Source organism: Rhinatrema bivittatum, chromosome 1 (genome assembly GCF_901001135.1).
Source record: "Rhinatrema bivittatum chromosome 1, aRhiBiv1.1, whole genome shotgun sequence".
In the NCBI taxonomy this organism is placed as follows: Eukaryota; Metazoa; Chordata; class Amphibia; order Gymnophiona; family Rhinatrematidae; genus Rhinatrema; species Rhinatrema bivittatum.
The window spans coordinates 138,202,524-138,223,103 of record NC_042615.1 but is presented as its reverse complement, the minus strand read 5'-3'; the positions used below and the strand labels follow the sequence as shown (position 1 = coordinate 138,223,103).

At 44.2% G+C, this 20,580-nt stretch overlaps 1 protein-coding gene across 10 annotated transcripts in view; it reads right to left on the bottom strand.

Moving 5' to 3' along the window:
- CLOCK (clock circadian regulator) overlaps positions 1 to 20,580 on the bottom strand; it is a 430,837-nt gene that overhangs the window by 214,334 nt on the left and 195,923 nt on the right. For 8 of the 10 annotated variants that reach the window (XM_029587462.1, XM_029587432.1, XM_029587454.1 and 5 more), the window contains one exon: positions 16,658 to 16,749. The exons of the other annotated variants lie outside the window; for them this stretch is intronic. In XM_029587462.1, the coding sequence (XP_029443322.1) occupies positions 16,658 to 16,749 (92 nt within the window). Of the gene's footprint in view, positions 1 to 16,657; positions 16,750 to 20,580 lie in introns of those variants that run through there. 10 annotated transcript variants of the gene reach the window in all.

The following is a 20,580-nucleotide window of genomic DNA, read 5'->3' as shown; positions in this document are numbered from 1 at the left end:
TCCCCACTAGAGATGCTGGCTGCCCCTGTTTCCACCAGACCCCACCAGTGTGCCGACAGGGATAGTTAATCATGCACAGCATTTGCACTGGTCCAGATTTTGCTGGTGAAATGCACGCTACTCCCCACTGCCTTAGTAGAGGATGTACAGTCCTAGAGGGCACCTTATAATTTGGGGCTAACATATGCAGCATATGCTTAAAGCTTAGACTCTACTCTAGCTGCAGGGTCTCGTCATCCAGGGCAATAATTTCCCCGATGCACCTCATTGCTACTTTCAATGCTGCCTGCCTCTTGGCCCAGGACAGTGATACAGACAACCCCATTTCTTCTATGGTGGATTTACACAGCAGACTCACTGCAGGGAGCTTTCGGGCTGCTGACCTGCCACCTGACTGCTAGGAGGGGCCATGGGATCAGCTTGGGGAAAAAGTCTTCTCATTTTCAACCTCTTTTCTCTGGCTTTTGCTTTCAGTGACAGAAGGGGTTTCCCAGGCTAGTACTATCACTCTTCCCTGATGCCAATGCCAGAGGGTGCTGCTTCTGCAGGTGATGCTGCATACCAGCATTTGTCAGATGCCCCAGTACCTTCCCTCGACTGATGGCCTTACTACACTGAATAAACTGAGCAAAACATAGGTCCTCCCTCATTTTAAAGTGAATCCAGACTAGGGATGTATTGCATGATCTCTTCTCTGAATCCTTGAGGGCTGATACTAGCATTGGAGTTGAGGTTGAGAGTGGACCATGACGAAAAAGACCAGGAGCATTGCTCATGCTCTCTACTTACACTACACCTGGGTGTTGCTCTCAAAACCATCAGTTTCATCTATCTCCCCCTATCACCTAACTGGAAGCTAAGACACTACTGACTAAACCTTCCAGATTTGTTACAAATACTAACTCTTCAATAACTTCTGATTCAGGGAATGCCACAAAAGATTCTTTCTCAGAATCAGTTGTTGAAAATAGTGCCACCATTACCTCAGAAGAAGTAATCAAAGACGTGTGCACTGGTTTTGGGTTTGCATATCTGCTGCCCCAGTTCATGCCCCTGTCCTGCTAATGCCAGCCTCGGATGGCTCTCCCACCTTTTACCCCTGCTCCAAAACAAGAGGGAAAGGAATAGACTGTGATGGCATATGCTCTCCAAATTTCAATTTCTTTCAGCTTGAGCTGGCTTCCCTTCTTGGCATTCTATTGCTAAAGAAGTCTCTTAAGTTTAGGGGCAAGACTCTCTTTTTTTCTCACTACTATTAGTACTGCTTGTCGTCATTATGAAAGGCTGGCTGGATCTGCAGCAATACCCACTCCTCTGCCCTTTCCTCACAGTGACATGATTTTATTTGAAGTGCCTATTGGGGGTTTTGATACATCAACATTTTACAGTTTTAATATATTTTAACAATTGTATGTTTGTGTGATTTATAAGAAATGCTGGGAGTGTAAGGTAATCTACCTCTAACAATGTAGTTGGAATGTGTGAACTATAAAAGTTGTCAATTAAATACAAAAATACAGTATGTAATTTTATGGCAAGGGTGGAAGGGCTTTAAGAAGGATATACTGTTTAATTGTGATCTTCTAACTGTGAGATCTGTGGGTAAGAAGGCGATATATACATATGATTTTTTTGTTATAGAGACTTGGTTAGATATGTTATTTCTTACAGAGACATGGTTATCAGAGTCTAATAGGGTTTCTCTCTAACATATCCTCCAGTGTTCTTCCTTTTATATCAGGATAGAGAGTGAGAAGGGTAGGATATATTTTTAGAGCAGGTTTTCCTGTTTCACAGTTGCCATTTGCAACTGTGGATGGCTGTGAGGCTGTGCTTTTTAAACCACATCTTGTACAGCCTGTTTTTCAATTGTCATCTTAAGTGGGATATGGATTTCAATTGCAGCATTTTCATGAAAAAGCTTTAACTAGCATAGTTCTACAACTATGGAATATGTTACCAATTGTAGTACGGTCGGAAATAAACTATCAAAAATTCCAGAAACATGTTAAGGCTTTCCTATTACCTAGTGCTTGAGTGGGTGGGGTTGCAGGGTAAAGGGTTTAGCAGTGAAGAGCGTGATTGTTTTTATTTACTTTCTTATTTTTTAATGGATGTTTTGCTTATAGGTTTGCTTATTGTGCAGTATATACATTTTTAAAGAAATAAATAAAATACTGTGCCACCACTCCCAGCATTACTCTAATGTGTGCAAAAATGTCTGGCACACACACAAACAAGTGTATGTATGTGTACTGCTGATTTCTTTCGCACACGCAAAGAAACCTTTAGAACCAGAATCAAAAAGGCTGATAGGGTCATGCTTCTCTTCACTTCAAACTGCCTGCAGGTAAGCTCCCTGCGCTGCTGCAGTCAAAAAGAGACAGAAAAAAAATCACTAGCACTGTTTCAATCTTCACTCCAATCTTACTCTGCCTCCCCCCCCCCCCGTGAACACAGTAAGTATTACCACTGCCTCTCTCTTTCTGTCACAGAGAGTGAGACTACTGACTGCAGCGGAGTAGATCAAAAGGCCATTTACTAGTGCCAAAGCCTACATTTTTAAAGCTTTTTTAAAATTCTCAGAGCACTTCTGAAAAGAGATTCTTCCCAGCTAAATGAAACAGAGCAAACTGATTTTCTTAACACATGCTCAGACATTTATAAGATGTCATCAGTGTCACTTGATCCAGATGGCAGCTAGAGTCTAGTTCAAAAGATGCTTAAGGGGAGAGTTGGAAGAAAGAGTGTGTGCTAACTGTAGGCGCGCCAATCTTTGGCACCTATCCCTACTGCTTTCATTGGTGAGAACTGACGACAAAAATAAGGGCTTTATTCTCTCCCTAATACATCTAGGCCTCCCGTGATATCATTGCCCCTGCAATATCCATCTATTTAAATCAGGGCCCTGCAGCATGCAGCCATCGGCGCACTGCCAAAGAGGCACATTCCTGAGCACCAATGGGGAGAAAAAGGAAGGGCAAGGCAGTAACATCATCGCCAGTTGCCTTAAACACCTGGGAACCTATGGATAATCTTGTCCGATGACCTAGCCAGTAGTCTACTGAGGATATGAGTACAGATAATCCTTCTTCAGGGATCTCTTTAAGTTCAGGCAAGAACCCACCACCACCACCACGTCAGTTTTTGATTTTTGAAAATGTTCTACCAGATATGAATCCCAGCTCAATGACACATGCATCTAGGGCACTGGAGGTTAAGCCTTCTGGGGCAGGGAATCTCGAGGGGATTAATCAACCTATTGAGGCTGTGCTGCCCATATTGTCATCAGCTCCCCTTCCCCCAAATGGTAGTACCTCCCCGTGTGATAACTACAAAAGAGAAGAGATGGTAGAATCAGAAAACGTAGCTCTATTAGATGTATGGAGACTTGTTGCAAAATGAGAACAACATCGCTTTGTCTCTCAAATTTGTATTTTTTTCTTTGGAGACGAGGGCAAAGTTGGAGGGATCTGAGGCTAAGCTTCATGAGTTGGAAGGATTCGTTTTTACATTTTACCTCAGGTTGCAACATTATAGGCTGCCTCTGTATCTAGTATCAAGGTCAGTTTGTATGTTCATAACCAGTTAAAGATATCAGGGAATATTCAGAGGACTAGGAATTTGAGATTTTGAACTTTCCAGAAACTAGATTATTACCATCATATGAAATGTTTAAGAAGTATATTTCTGAGATTTTAATACCTGATGAAAATATACCTGCCCCTAGCTAGGGTTTATTATTTGCCTAGGAAAAAGATCCTTCATGGCAAAGAGGGTGGTCTAGACATTTTGGTTTTAGATAGCCCAAGGGCTTCTACCTTTTATATAAGCCTCTATAGAAAATATACCAACAAAAGCTACATTAATTGTGACTTGTTCTGAACAAGATAAGGACTTAGTCTTTAAGACCGAGCTTTCCAAACTATGTGTTGGGACACGTTAATGTATCACCTGCAGTGTACAGGTATGTCGCGCAAGCCTGGTCCACATAGCTGCTCCCCTCCAGCGATTCACTTTTTTATTTTTATTTTTTTCATTTCGTGGGTTGCTTATTATTGGTCGATTTTTGCTGTCAATCCCGTTTTTTGGGGCTTGGTGGGTGGGACTTGAGCCCAGCTGTCCCTGTCATTGGCTGCTACTGCCGATGAGGCCTGGCCACCAGGAGTACTGACTGTAAGCAACAGTGTCTGGTGATCATGGAAGGTGTTATGCACCCCAGCAGGTTTGAACCCTGAAGGGAGTGAAGCACTTAACTGGCAACAATCAAAAAGAAGATGTACATAAGTGTGGGGGCCAGACATGCCTGGGGAGGGGGAGAGATATGAGTGTGTGGGGGCCAGACATGTGCTTGGGAGGGAGAGAGATGAGTATGTAGGGGACAGACATGTGCTTGTTTTTTTGGAAAATAGCGCTTGTTTTTTCATGAAACACTGGCAACAATCAAAAAGAAGAGGTACATGAGTGTGGGGGCCAGACATGTGCTGGGGGGGAGATATGAGTGTGTGGGGGCCAGACATGTGCTTGGAGGGAGAGATAAGTGTGTGGGGGACAGACGTTGTGCTTGGGGGGGGGGGAGAGAGAGAGATGAGTGTGTGGGGGACAGACATTGTACTTTGGGGGGGAGAGAGATGAGTGTGTGGGGGACAGACATTGTGCTTGGGGGGGGAGAGAGATGAGTGTGTGGGGGACAGACATGTGCTTGGGGAGGAGAGCGATGAGTGTGTGGGGGACAATTTGTTTTATTATTGTTACTCAAATTATAACAATAATATTAATCTTGGAATATTATATATTTTTAATATAAATGAAAGGTTTTCATGAGATAGATTGTGTCGTGAAACATTTTATTTATGTATATATTTAAGGAAACATACATACATTGTCAAAATACATTTCATTCGTTTAACCTTTAACCTCTGGTTTGCTAGTAGATTGAATTACTGTGTCATGAAATTATGTTTGTCTAAAAAGTGTGTCACCAACGCAAAACGTTTGGAAAGCTCTGCTTTAAGAAGTACTTTTCCTGTAAAGAATTCTTCTTTTGTGGCCAAACGGTCCAGATCTTTCCAGATGTTTCATGGGCTACTCAAGCTTGTAGGAAACAATTATCATCTTTACGGCAAAAAGTGATGGATATTGGGGTAGCTTTTTCCTTAAATATCCACGCAACTGCTTAATCTCTTATCAGGAAAACAAATTTGTATTTGTTGAACCTAAGCATCTTGAACGTTTTCTTATGCATAAGACTGTGGAAGATGTAGTCAGATTGAGTTGTTTTTTTCTTGTGGGGTTTAGGTGGATTTAAAATAACATTCTTCCCAGCCTTTCAGAATATTTCTATTTCTATTAGCTAGTTATTTTTTCTCTTATTTGGTATATTCTCCACAATATGTGGGCTTATTATGAAATGCCATTTTTTTCATATTTTCTTTTTCCTTGATGTTAATTACGGTGGTATTACTCAAATATCAAATTATTTCATTGTTGTAAATGAATTAATTAATAAAGATCAAATTTAAAAAAATGCTTTAATGTGATTTGTCCTCTGTCATGTCTCCTTGCCAACTTGTCCTACCTCGGCACCCAGAAGGTTACCATGTCACAAAGGCAAGAATTTATTGCTATAGTAACCAGTTAGATCATGCATCAGTTTGTTTGCTCAGCACAACCATAGACTTTAATGGTAAATAAAGGAATGAGACAAAAATGTTCATTTAAATTCATTGGGTCCCTCCCTTTGTTTCAGAAGTCCATTAATAAAATAAATAAAATAACTTTGTAAACCGTTGTGATGGCGAAAACAGACGGTATATAAAACTTGACAAATAAAATAAAATAAATAAATAAAATGAAAATGGACTCATTCATTCTTACCCATTCATTTCAAATTAATGCACATCCCTAATGAGGAGTCATGATATGAGACTCAAAAGGGGTAGAGACTCAGGAGTAATATAATAAAATCTCTTCACGAAAAGAGTGATGGGTACATGAAACAGCCACTCCTGCCCCTCAAAATATTGTAAAATACCACAAAACGAAACTGCTCCTCTAAATGCCAGTTCGTAGACATGAACAGCTACACATTCTGTCGTCAGCAATCTGACAGTTTATTGTGAATTTTACCTCACACTATCTGACTGATCCATATTAAATAATTATTAAATAAGACTGCTGGCAGAATTTGCAGGCATGCACTCTGACCCCTCTCAAAGAAGTGAAACAGGAGGAATAAAAGTGGTAGCTTCTAGTTGGACACCCCTGTAGCAGTAACCAGCAAAACATGGCACTATGTCTGGCTTTTCACACTTCTACTCTTTTAATAGCTGCACGGCATTGAAAGGACATATGGAGGGAAGTATTTCTTTCCATATTCACGACACTAATGAATTTTGATTGCAACAGCAAGAATTTAAAAAATAACTCATAAAAAGTTTTAACTGCAACAGCAAAAATAAAAAAAAAAAAGGTGGGAAACTCTGTAAGACTCATGATTAGATATGACCCACAGTAACTTTATAACAGAGGTGATTCCAAAAGATACATGGATATTATGAAAGCTTTTGCTATACATCTTTTCTATATTCTTCTGGCATGGCTTATGAATTTTAATGCAATTTATGGTGATATTAAAGAAATATGAGAATATAAGGGTGAATGCTCTTAGAGATTCTATATTAACTGTCACCATTCTATGTGATTATAATATGTGATACTGTTCTAAGAATGCCTATTCTCACAAGTTCAGAGAAAGCAGTGCTGCTTACCTGTAACATGTATTCTTCTAGGACAACAGGTTGTAAGACCTCATACATGGGTGACATCATCAGATGGAGCCCGGCATGGAAAACTTGTGTCAAAGTTTCTAGAACTTTGACTGGTATACTGGGCATGCCCGGCATGCCCTATACCACATGTCCATGTAGGATCCCTCTTCAGTCTCTTAACATAGAATTTTGATAAAAATAAAATAATAAACCACAGGAAAAACCCAGCTCCACAGAGTGGCGGGTGGGTTCCTAAGGACTAACAATCTGCTGTCCTAGGAGAACACACTTTACAGGTAAGCAACTCTGCTTTTTCCTAGAAATAAGAGGATGGTAGGCCTCACACATGAGTGAATCCCTAGCTATAGGCTGCTCCCTAACACAAAATGGGACCAACAGATACCAACCAGGTGCCAACAGGCACAACAACCACAGTGCTGTTGGTAACAGAGGGGGAGACAGCCTGAACCCAAACAATGGGCCCTAGGCAGGGAGAGCTGGGTTCTACACCTCAAAGAGATTCTGGAGGACAACTGGCCGAACCTACTTTCATGTCAGCCATCCCTATCCAGACAGTACTATGATGCAAATGTGTGGAGACAACTCCACATCACAGCCTTGCAGATCTCCTCCATGGGAACTGCTTGCAAGTGGGCCACCGACATTGCCACGGCTCTGACAGAATGAACTCTGACATGACCTCCAAGATGCAGCCCCGCCTGGGCATAACAGAAGGAGATGCAATCTGCTAGCCAACTGGATAGTGCCTGTTTAGCAACAGTAACTCCCAATCTATTCCTGTCAAAAGAAATGAAAAGTTGGGTGGACTGTCTATGGGCTTCTGTCCACTCTCTTTCAATCCAAACTGTGCCGTGCTCGTACACCTTGGTGCGAATGGGGCCTGGGAAAAAATGTTGGCAGGACGTCTGACTGGTTAAGATGGAAATCCATCACCACCTTAGGCAAGAACTTAGGGTGCATACGCAGGGCCACCCTGTCATGGTAAAACATGGTATAAGGTGAATAAGTCACTAAGGCCTGGAGCTCGCTGACCCTGCGTGTTGAAGTGACCACCACAAAAAATATGACTTTCCAGGGCAGGTTCTTTATGTCAAAGGTGTGCAGTGTCTCAAAAAGAGCTTTTATCAGCTGAGGTACCACCATGTTGAGGTTCCAAGAAACAACGGGAGGCCTTAGGGGAGCCTTCAATTGAAGTATGCTCCACATGAAGCATACAACTATAAGATGCACAGAGATGGGCGTACCATCTACACCTTCGTGGTATGCGCCAACTGCACTCAGATGAACTCTAACGGTTTTTAGACCAGCTTCCGAGAGGTGCAGAAGGTAGTCAAGCAGCTTTTGTGTGGGGCAGGAAAAAGGATCTAGGGCCTTCTGCTCATACCACACGGAAAACCTCCTTCATTTCAGTCGTTAGGACTTTCTAGTGGAAGGCTTTCGAGAAACCATCAGGACTCGAGACACTCCTCTGAAAGATCCAGCAGCTGAAGAATTAACTTCCCGATATCCAGGTTGTGAGCGACAGGGCCTGGAGGTTGGGATGCCGCAGCCTGCCCTGATCTTGCGTGATGAGATTTGGGGAAATCCCCAGACTGTTCGGTTCCCGGAGGGACAACTCTCGAAGGAGTAGAACTCAGACTTGTCTCGGCCAATGAGGGGCTATAAGGATCATAGTAACGCTAGCAGCCGCCACTGTAACCAACTTGGCTGTCAACCCTACCTTTGCGTATCTTAGACAACATTTACGCATTCACTTTTATAAAATGGAAAATACAGAAACTGGCGTTGGTAGAATAAGGCCGCAGCTTTTATTTTAACATTTCATGACAAACTTCCCTGGGTACCCAAGCCAGTAAGATATCTCCATTGCTGCCCGCCGTAGAGACCAAGCAAGGCAGCATTACTCCATGGGCCCCCCACCTTGTCCCTGAGCAAGGAGGCCCCAAACATCGGTGCCTTCCGCACCCCCATCTTTTTGCACCTCCCCTGGCGCTGATCAGCTACCACGCCGTCCTGTGATGCCATCAGCACCACTTGCAATATGCCCAACCGGCCCGAGCCTTGCCTCGTGTCTCCCCCAACTAATTAATAAGCTGCGGCCTTTGCCCTTTTTGTTTGCCATGTCTCCATGGCATCCTGTATCGTGTTATTAAATATGTTGTAACCCACATCAGACAGGTACACACTGTCAGGTCTGAACAGCCCTGGACACATATAATCAGCCCACTGGTGTCTTATCTGTAGGCCACCTCTCTCTTGTGTCTATAACCCGATCTGACAGTTCACTTTCTCTTTCGACCCCCAACTCCATAATTTAGATTCCTTCCACTTGGGCTGTGGGATAATGTCCGACCAGAATAGTGCGGCATTTGGGTATAAGTGGGCTATCCTGGCCAGGTCACTTTTTGCCTTCTTTATCAGGCGCTTGCATGTCGATGAACACAGGTCATTTCCCACCAGATGTATTATTATTACATCCGGAGCAGCCCTCGAATCCCTCAGGAGCCGAAGTAGGGGCAATAATAGTTCCCATCGCATGCCAGGCTTTCCCATCCATGATATGACCCACCCTTGTGGTGCCAGTCCTAAGTGTTGTCCATAGGGTCATCCCTTTGCTCTCTTAGCAGCCCAATGTATATATGAGTGACCAATGATCCATGCTAAGCGTTGAACCCATTGCTGATCTGTAAGATATAATTAAGAATTTTGGTTAGCTGTGGTCACTTTCTCTAAAAGGACATAGGTATTGACCACATTGGATCGCCATCGTCCAATTCTCTTTATTGTGGTCGTTTGAAGGGTGGCTTGCGCCGCACTTGTAGCTGCACCAATTCTGAAAGAGCGTGTGGTCAATTTTTTTGTGTCCAGATTAATTTTAACTGATGCTTTCAGCACTGCTGCAAATTAGTTTCTGGTTAATGGTGTACCGTCCGCATGAATCAGCAGGTGTACTCCCCCATCTGGTCGCAGTGCCAAATAAATACTTCTTTGCATTACTTATCAGGCAAGTGTCACACCCTGCAAATCGTTTAAGAGACAGTGTGGCTCCTCTTCCATCTTGATCTGTTTTGGACTTGTGTATTGTGATAGTTAACGTCTCTGGCGTCCACACCACATTCTTCCGAAACAATCCAATATCTCCAGAGTCCTCCTTGTTGGTGGCGGCCAATTCGCTCACTCACAATGCTCCAAAGAATGTGAGTGAGAAAGCCAGACAAAATAGCTCCGTTTCGAACTCCGATGAACAAATTGATGATAAAATTGTCCAGAGAGTCCTCAACATGTTGTGCATAATCGGATGTCTGATGTCACTGGTAGGACCAATGTTTCTTGCCCATCCTGTCATCATCTTCTTCAGAATGAAGAACTTAGTGGAGTCACCCCACCCCTGTGCCTTAAAAAAGAACGACAATACCGCCAAGTGTTTAATTACAGTGTTCCTTGATACACTGTTTTCCTTTGCCGTGGCGACATATTTGACTATCAATTCGTCATTGACTGAGCCTTGCCTCCATCCATTCTCTCTCAGGAAGTTAGTCACATAATCATAGCCCCGGCAGTATGACGTCCGTGTAGATGGTGCCACCAATCTGCGTACTAACTCAAAGGTAGTTGCAGACCATTTCTCCATAGATGTGCCGGCATTGCTGACCCCGCTTCGTCCGCTGCTGGTTCCTGTTTACGAAACAAATGCCATTTAGCACAAGAAAAAGCATCCGCAGCGCCACTACATATCTCTGGCACATGCCTAGCTCACAGTGTTGTGTTGTTTTGCAATGCCACTAACACTATCTCCCTGAGGAGATTGACAACCTTCGGGCACTTGGCCGATTGCAAGTTCAATACCTGTACCACTGCTTGGTTGTCGCACCAAAATATTATGTGCTTATTCCTGAGCCTGTCGCTCCACAATACTAGCGTCACCCAGATAGAGAAGAGCTCCAAAAAAGTTATGCTCTTCGTGAGCCCTTTAGAAATCCATTCTGCTGGCCATGATTCGGCACACCATGCGCCTTGGCAAATTGCCCCATAACCCCAACCTCCTGATGCATCTGGGTGAATATTCAGATCCTTGCTGGAAAGTGGTGACCCTTGTATGACAGATACACCATTGAAGTCGTCGAGGAACGTGCTCCATATCTTGAAATCTGCACATATCTCCTTTGAAACTCTTAGGAAATGATGAGGTCGTTATATCCCAACTGTTGCTGCTGCTAATCTTCGCATGAATGCCCTTCCCATGGGAATAACCAGACATGCAAAGTTCAATGTTCCCAGAATGGATTGCGCAACTCACTGAGTTATTTTCTTTGCTTATGCTGCTTGTTATATTATCTTGCGGAGTTTTTCGACTTTTTCTTCGGGGACCCTGGCTAGCATCCTGTTGGAATACAGCGCGATGCCCAGGAATGACATAATTGTTGCTGGACCTTCAGTTTTTTCATGTGCCAATGGACCTCCGAAATCCCCGGTTATGGTCTAGAATTCTGTTAGCAAGTTGTAGCAGGTGCTTGAATCTCTTGGCCCCATGAATAGGAAGTTGTCTAAGTAGTGAATGATGCTGTCCGACACTGTCTTTTTTGCTGTTACCCAGTACAGGAATGAGCTGAATAGCTCGAAGTAAGCACATGAGACTGAACATCCCACTGGCATGCATTTATCAAAGAAATATTGATTCTTGAATGTGAACCCCAGTAATGGAAAACTCCCTGGATGTACTGGGAGAAGCCTGAAAGCCGATTCTATATCAGTCTTTGCCATTAGAGTCCCTACGCCACATGTTCTGAGTGGCGCCACTGCCGAATCAAAGGATGCATATTGCACCATGCATTCCTCTTGGGCATGCATGGTGCCAGGGGGGTATGACCCGTAACTTTCCTTTCTCCTTTTTAAGTTGACTGCCAATGGTGAAAGGCACATGTTCTGAAACGGTTGTCTTGGGAAAGGATCGGCCATCCGGCCGAGTGGCAATTCAATCTCCAACTTCTCTTGCACTATGTCCGCATGTTGTGTTGCTGCCTGTGCATTGCCAGTCTTTGCATCCTTTATCTGGCCTTGGACTGGAATTATAAATCCTTCCCGAAATCCTTGCATTATCTTCTGTGCATTCTACCGGTTTGGGTATAATTTCAGCCATGGTCTCATTTTATCCAGGTTGATGAGTGAAGGCGCTTTTTCGAATTGCCGAGTCTCAGATTGCTTTAGCCTTACTCCCTGTTGCCGGTCTTTTTGGGCATTTTGTCAGTGGGTGTGGAGCTGCGCATGCTGAACACATGTACTTAAATTTGCAGTCTTGGAAAGTGCATGCAGTTTTGTTAAATCGCCAGCATGTGTTATCCTGTGACTGTGCTTGCCTTGCTGAATGTCTACTGGGAGATGACAGTCTCATGTTTCTTGAGCATATTCCTTGCTTTGCCGTTTTACGCGTCATCTACTGTATCCATAAGGCTGACATCTTGCGTTCCCCATTCCATCAACCGATTCTCTTCCATTCTGTCCCGGAATTTTTCGTCGTAGTTGAGTCAGGCCCAACCCTCGTGCTCTTGGTACGCTTGCAGGATGTTGACTGCGTAGCTCAACATGGGTCTGTATTGTGAAGGGTCTCGATGTCTCACCACACTTGTCATGTACAGGAAAGCCTTTATCCAGTTCACGATGTTCTTTGGAATTCTAATCTCTTTTTCCGTTGATGTTGGACCCTCCTTTGATTTTTTCCTATCTTCTGATCTGCTTCGCCCATGCAGAATACTAAATATATCTATGTATTTTCTTTTTTGGATTCTCTTTCGCATTTGTTTGGGCATTCCCTCCCATAGTTCTGATAAGGTGGAAAGCACGGGTGGGCCCCTGGACTCCTTGTCCGCTGCCTTGGTTGCTGTTTGCTGGTCACTGCCGCTTGCGGAGTCTGACGAAGATGTGGAAGAAGAACTGTCCGAGCTGGAACTTGTCCTGCACTTGCATTTCGCCTTGTGCTTTCTTTCAACTGACACCGTGCTGGTTTCTGCACCTGCGGATGCCGTCTTCTTCCCACTCCCCCCGACCTTATCCCCACACTCACCAACATTGCTGTCTCCAATCTGTGGTGGTTGTTCTTCTTGGCTGCTGTTTGATCTTTCTCCTGCCATCCTCTTTGGCGCTCTGTGCCCCTGTACCATTAGCTCCTTCCACAGATGATGATGGAGCGCTAGTATGGGCTTTCGATACCTCCTTCCAGTGTCCTTGCTCCATTTTCATTGTCCAAAGGTGCTGCTCGCTATGCCTTGCCTCCTTGATTAGCAAATGCTCCTTGTGGCGGTGCTGGCCAGGACCACCAAGGTGGCTGGTAGAAGTGTTGGCTATTCATTCCGCCAAATGGCCCGCAATCCCATAGCCTCCCTTGTTGGTTCCATCCTGGGAATGGGCCGTGCGCACTGTATCCCTGTGGCGCTCTTGGTTACCAATTAGCGCTGTCCAGGTTCTGCCATGTAGAATACGTCTGATTGCTGTATCCGGGTTGTCCTTGTATCCCACCTGAAGGACTGTATGTCTCGCTGAGTAGCGGGCGCGGGTACTCATCTCTGCTGTTAGGTCTTTGATACTTGCTCCGGCTGGCCTGTGGCTGTGAGTGCGCTCTGGTGTGATGTGTCCGGTGCCATCGCCCTCTCAGAGGTGTGCTGCTGCAGCCCTAACACCGTGACCTCTTCCGCTCGTCTCGGTAACCGTGCTGACTGCTGGCGTTGCATCACTTGCTTGCTGTTCCCTCGTATCAGTGTCATGTTGCTCTGACCCATCTCGAGTCGGTCCACATCCTCCACAACCTTTTCTTCTACAACTCTCCGCTCTTGTTCTCTTTCTGCCACGTACACTCTCTTGCCCTGCTGTTGGCATGGTCTTCTTGTTTTGTCCTTCTTTGGTGTTTTTGTCCCTGGCCACTGCAGAACGCCCTGATCGGAGTTTTCGTCCTGTCTGTTTAGCCTCCGTCGTGACTCTCACTGGAATGTTGCTGTCTGGACCAGATGACATTGTTTATGTTATAGGTAGTCTGGGAACCAGAGGATAGCGCCTATATTAAACTCTCCCAAGGCTATTTATTTATTTATTTATTGGTTTTTATATACCGGAAGTTCCTGTATACAATACATATCACTCCGGTTCACATTTAACAGATATAGCTATCGCCGGGTAGGCGGTTTACATGGAACATATCAAATATAATATAATGAACAGAAGAACTATAATACAGTGTAATATATTATATTAAGAAACAACTAAGATCAACTTAGGTAACAACTTGGAACAAAAAACTGACTCAATGTGAGCATTACATTATTGTGGTAAGACAAGGCTGGATGTTTGTTCTTCCTGCTTTAGCTCTCTGGGAAAGCTTGAAGGAAGAGCCAAGTCTTGAGTTTCACCTTGAACGTTGTATGGCACGGTTCTAGGCGGAGGTCCGGTGGTAGTGAGTTCCAGAGTGACGGGCCCGCTGTGGATAGAGCGCGTTTCCTCAGGGTAGATTTTGCAGGTTGGGTGATCATTCTGTTCTGGTATGCCCTTCTGGTTGGTTTGTTAGAAGAGTGTAGTTGAAGCTGGAAAGTTAGGTTGAGGGGGGAGATGTTATGTAGTGCCTTGTGAACCATCATGCAGGTCTTGAACTGGATCCTATATTTGATGGGGAGCCAGTGGAGGTGCTGTGTGCTATGTGTGCTATGTGTGTGTGTTATGTGTGTTATGTTATGTGTGTTATGTTATGTGTGTTATGTTATGTGTGTTATGTTATGTGTGTTATGTTATGTGTTATGTTATGTGTGTGCTATGTGCTCAGACTTCAAGGTATGTGACTTGCCCTAAGGTCCCAATGGGAACAGTGGGACTGTAACCCTGGTGTCCCCGGTTCAAAGACCTGATGAGTACTTGTGACCCAGGCTGGCCACTGTCAAAGACAGGATGCTGGCTTGATCGATCTTGGTCTGACCCAGCAGGGAACTTCTTATGCTCTTATTTTAAAATGGAACTATCAGTACAAACAATGACTCCCTCACCCGAAGTAAGCAATGTGGTCAAGAACTATAAGCTGAATCCCTTCAACAATAATAAAGTCCTGGCTGCCCTCTTTTAGGTGGGTAAAGGATGTACCTTCTATCCTGTCTTTAACGTTATATGATATTTTATTTATATACTGCCTTCCTCGAACAAACGTTTGGCCCAATGCGGTTAATATCAACATAATACAATAATCAAATACACTGTACTAATAAAACAATAAAAAATAAAATAAAAAATACACAATCTTAACAGCATTATTTTGTGACAAAGAGAGCAAACAGTACCAGAGAAATGTCCTGAGAAGACACCAGTTCTGGCAGCCCTTAAACAGGGACAAGAAAACTGACAGAAAAAAAAACAGAACACAGGTAAAGCCTATCCTAACCTTATGATTTTAGGGAATGATGCTGTAAATTTTAATCATTTGCAGCAGTAAACACAAAATGAATTTGGGAAGACAATGGTATAGAGAAGTGTACAACGTGAAACTGTAGATGAAGTTGAAGATTTTTAACCTTTTTTTTTTTATTTAGATTTATATTCCACTTTTCACACTTTTTTCAGTGCTTCAAAGTGGATTACATTCAGGTAAGAACATAAGAAATTGCCATGCTGGGTCAGACCAAGGGTCCATCAAGCCCAGCATCCTGTTTCCAACAGAGGCCAAAACCAGGCCACAAGAACCTGGCAATTACCCAAACACTAAGAAGATCCCATGCAGTGGCTATTCCCTAAGTAAAATTGATTAATAGCCATTAATGGACTTCTCCTCCAAGAACTTATCCAAACCTTTTTTGAACCCAGCTATACTAACTGCACTAACCACATCCTCTGGCAACAAATTCCAGAGCTTTATTGTGCGTTGAGTGAAAAAGAATTTCTCCGATTAGTCTTAAATGTGCTACTTGCTAACTTCATGGAATGCCCCCCAGTCCTTCTATTATTCGAAAGTGAAAATAACCGAGTCACATCTACTCGTTCAAGACCTCTCATGATCTTAAAGACCTCTAGGTATTTTCATATCCCCAGAAGGCTTACAATCTAAGTTTGTATCTGAGGCAATGGAGGGTAAAGTGACTGGCCCAAGGTCACAAGGAGCGACAGCAGGACTCAAACCCTGGTCTCCTGGTTCGTAGCCCACTGCTCTAACCACCAGGCTACTCCCTCCACTCTATAAATCCATTAGATAAAAAGCAGGTTTTGCTCCTGAAAACAAGTATGAAGACCTGTTATTCCAGGTAAAATAACAAATAAGCAAAACTGAATTAGCTATCAGAACCCAAGAGACCTGTCACCAGTCTATCTCAGATTAAAAATATACATTTATAAACAATTCTGAGAACCCTGACTAGCCTCTAGCCAAAAAAGCGCCTTTCTTTTATGGCCCTAGTTACACTAATTTTCAGTTAGTTTTACAAATAATTACACAAAAAAAGAGCTTTCAACTAGAATATATTCACAAAGGCACTATTTAAATTTACATTACATTTTATTTTTTATTTCAAGAGGAACAAAAGGGAAACTGATTAGAACAGTTAATTGCTAACATTTAATTACACTTGCACCAGGGTTATACATTTGGCCTTTGTGGTACATGTTTATTTCAAATGTAACACCATTCTTATAAGGAAACTATTACAAAATAAGAATGCACTTTAAGTGGAATACAGTATACATCTTATTATATAAATTATAAAGGAGTTTATTGGAAAAGCTACATACTGTGCCTTCCGATCTCTGTGGCAAGGAAGATGTAATGTAATGACAAAAGTAAATTCAAACATTTGATGATTAAAAATCTGCCCATCAAACAATAACATTTTCAGAAAATGAAAGAACCCTACCTCTAACATTAACTGAGTAAACTCTTCATTGCTAAGGAATGTAGGTTTCCAGTCCTGTCGTATCTCACTGGCATCCGACTGTGCAGTGATTTCTGCAAATACATTGCAATTTCAAATACCATTAAGCATGTGTCCTAACATGCCGCAATAGAGATAACAACCAGAATTACTAAACCAGATGCTGAGGCACTGGTGTATAATCCTTCTTTATTCACATAACCACTTTAGTAATGATACAAATCTCAGTGTTTCTTTTTTATAGGAATCATTTCATTAGGTTTTAAGACTATTTACACAAACATTTGCTCACACTGTTGTAAGATATGATAAAAAAAATATAGGTATCCTGCTAACCAAGCACCTCAGTACCACTCCTATCAACTTGTATGAGTGCAGTTTAATGCATTCTCTAAATGAACAGATAGCAAGTGTTGCTTACCTGTAACAGGTGTTCTCACAGGACAGCAGGATGTTAGTCCTCACATATGGGTGACATCATCAGAATGGAGCCCAATCAAGGAAAACGTCTGTCAAAGTTTCCAGAACTTTGACTGGCCCCTACTGGGCATGCCCAGCATGACATTAACCCTGTAGCCAGCAGGGGTCCCCCTTCAGTCTTATTTGAAAGCTACAGGCAGTGCTGAAAAATAAAATAACAAAATGTTACGAACCAACACCGCGGGGCTGTGGGCAGGTTTCGTGAGGACTAGCATCCTGCTGTCCTGTGAGAACACCTATTACAGGTAAGCAACACTTGCTTTCTCACAGGACAAGCAGGATGGTAGTCCTCCCATATGGGTGAGTACCAAGCTGAGGATGTCCGAACATGCACCAAATGTACCCAACGGCGTGCAACAGGCACAACAACTGGGGTGGAACTTGGTAGAGGGCATCCTGAACCCCACCAGGCAGGCGGAAGGGTGTAGGTACGTCACGTTGGAAATAAGTTACACAGGACAGACTGACCGAAGATGGAATCTTGTCTTCCGGCTTTGTCCAAGCAATAGTGGGCTGTGAAAGTGTGGAGAGAACTCCAAGTGGCAGCCCTGCAAATGTCAGGAAGCGGCACCGATCGTAGGTGTGCTACTGAAGTCGCCATGACTCGCACAGAGTGTGCTTTAACACGGTCATGAAAAGGAATGCCTGCTTGTTGATAGCAAAAAGATATGCAGTCTGCTAACCAGGAGGAGAGAGTCTGCTTACCCACAGGTTGCCCTAATTTGTTGGGATGGAAAGAGATGAATAACTGAGTGCTCTTTCTGTGGGCAACTGTACGGTCTAGGTAGAACACTAGAGCCCGTTTACAGTCAAGGGTATGCAGAGCCTGTTCCCCTGGATTGGAATGGGGCCTGGGAAAGAAGGTAGGTAGTATGATGGATTGATTATTGTGAAACTCCAAAACTACCTTAGGTAAAAATTTAGGGTGAGTGCGGAGTACCGCCTGGTTCTGCAGGAGTTTAGTGTAAGGCGGATAGGTAACTAGGGCCTGTAACTCACTAACCCTGTGAGCTGAATTGAAAGCCAGAAGGAAAATCACTTTCCATGTAAGATATTTTAGGTCACAGGAGTGAAGAGGCTCCAATGGTGGTTTCATGAGCCGACCAAATACCAATTAAGGTCCCAAGAAGGGGCCGGAGGATGTAAAGGTGGCTTGATATGGAGCAAGCCTTTTAAAAAGCGTGTTACGAGGGGTTGTACTGATATAGGAACATCCCCAACACCTTTATGGAAGGCGGCTACCGCACTGACATGCATTCTGATTGAAGAGGTCTTTAAACCTGACTCAGACAAATGCCAGAGATAGTCCAAAAACCTTGGGATTGGACAGGAAAAGGGATCAAGGGACTACGAAGTGCACCATGATGTGTACCTTTTCCATTTATTGAAGTAAGATTTTCTTGTGGAAGGCTTTCAGGAAGCAATCAGGACATGAGAAACCGAATCTGAAAGGTTAAGTGGTTGAAGGATTAACCTTTCAACATCCATGCCATCAGGGTCAAGGCCCGAAGATTGGGATGGCGTAGGCATCCGTCGTTTTGAGTGATCAGATGCGGGTTCGTTCCCAAGGGAATGTGCCTGCGGATGGAGAGATCCTGGAGTATAGGAAACCAAAATTGGCGTGGCCAGTGAGGTGCTATCAGGATCAGGGTTCCCTTGTCCTGACGTAGCTTCACAAGAGTCTTTGAAAGAAGAGGAAGTGGAGGGAATGCATAGAGCAGACCGGTTGCCCATGAGAGGGAGAATGCATCTCTTGGCTGAGAGTGCTCGCTCCGAATGAGGGAGCAGTAGTTGTCCACTTTGTGGTTCTGAGGGGACGCAAAGAGGTCTGTCTGGGGGTAACCCCATTGGCGAAAGATTGAGGTCGCTACCGAGGGGTTGAGACCACTCGTGTGGCTGGAAGGCACGTCTCAGTTTGTCTGCCAAGACATTGTCCACTCCCGGCAGGTAGGTGGCCCTGAGGTACATCGAGTGGGAGAGCGTTTCCGACCAAATCTGCGCAGCTTCCTGACACAGAAGGAAGGAGCCTGTGCCTCCCTGCTTGTTTATGTACCACATGGCCACCTGGTTGTCTGCCTGAATCAGGATGACGTGATTTGATAGGTGATCCTGAAAAGCCCTGAGAGCATATGACATTGCTCGAAGTTCTAGGAAGTTTATTTGATGTTTGGCTTCCCCTGGAGACCAAGACCCTTGTGTCTGTAGATTCGGTTCCCCAGCCGAGGTTGGAAGCGTCGGTGATGAGAATAAGTTGAGGATCTGGCACTTGAAAGGGCAGTCTCTGGAGGAGATTGTTGTGATTTTTCCACCAGGCGAGAGACAGACGGAGTGAGTCAGTGAGGTGGACAATGGTTGACAGAGGCTGAACAGCTTGACTCCATTGTGACCTCAGAGTCCAATGCATGAGCCTCATGGCCAGGCGGGCCATTGGTGTGACATGGACTGAAGACGCCATGTGTCCTAAAAGGACGAGGAATTATCGAGCTGTTGACTGCAACTGGTGAGCGAGAGACACGAGGGTTAGCGCTCGTTGTTGAGGTAGAAAGGCTTTTTCCTGCAAGGTATCCAAGTCTGCCCCAATGAACGACAAGGTTTGAGATGGGACTAAATAGGATTTTTCATAATTGACGAGAAATCCTAGAGAAATTAGAGTGTATAAGGACAAATTGAGGGATGACCGAGCGGCTTGCTGGGTTGGAGCCCTGATTAACCAGTCGTTCAGATAGGGGTAGACGTGATCACCTTCTTTCCTGAGAAAAGCTGCAACAACAACGAGACATTTGGTAAAGACTCGTGGTGCCGACGCTAGGCCGAACGGAAGCACTCGGTATTGATAGTGCTTTGGGCCTACTAAAAACTTGAGGTACATGCGATGAGCTGTTGTTATCGCAATGTGTGTATATGCGTCCTGAAGGTCCAGAGAGCAGAGCCAGTCTCCTCTTTGCAGAAGAGGTAGAAGGGAGCCCAAGGTTACCATCTTGAATTTTTCTCGCTGTAGGTACTTGTTGAGAGCACCTAGGTCCAGAATTGGACGAACTCCCCCGGATTTTTTGGGGATCAAAAAGTACCGGGAATAGAACCCTAGGTCTTGCTGCGAGAGTGGGACGGGTTCTATTGCTCTTAACTGGAGAAGAAGGGAAACCTCCTGCTCCAGAAGGACAGAATGATCGGATACTCTCCATGCTTGTAGAGGTGGTGAGTCTGGTGGAAGAGCAAGAAAGTTTAGGTGGTAACCCTGAGCAATGATTGCTAGCACCCATTGGTCGGTTATGATTGATTGCCACATGCCGTGAAAGTGGCACAATCGACCTCCCACTGGTATGCTTGGCAGAGGAATCAGGCTGCTGCTCTCCAAGTGAAAGTCAAAAACCTGAAGCTGGCTCCGGCTGGGGAGCTGCCTGCGGCTTTTGTTTCCGGGCCTGGCG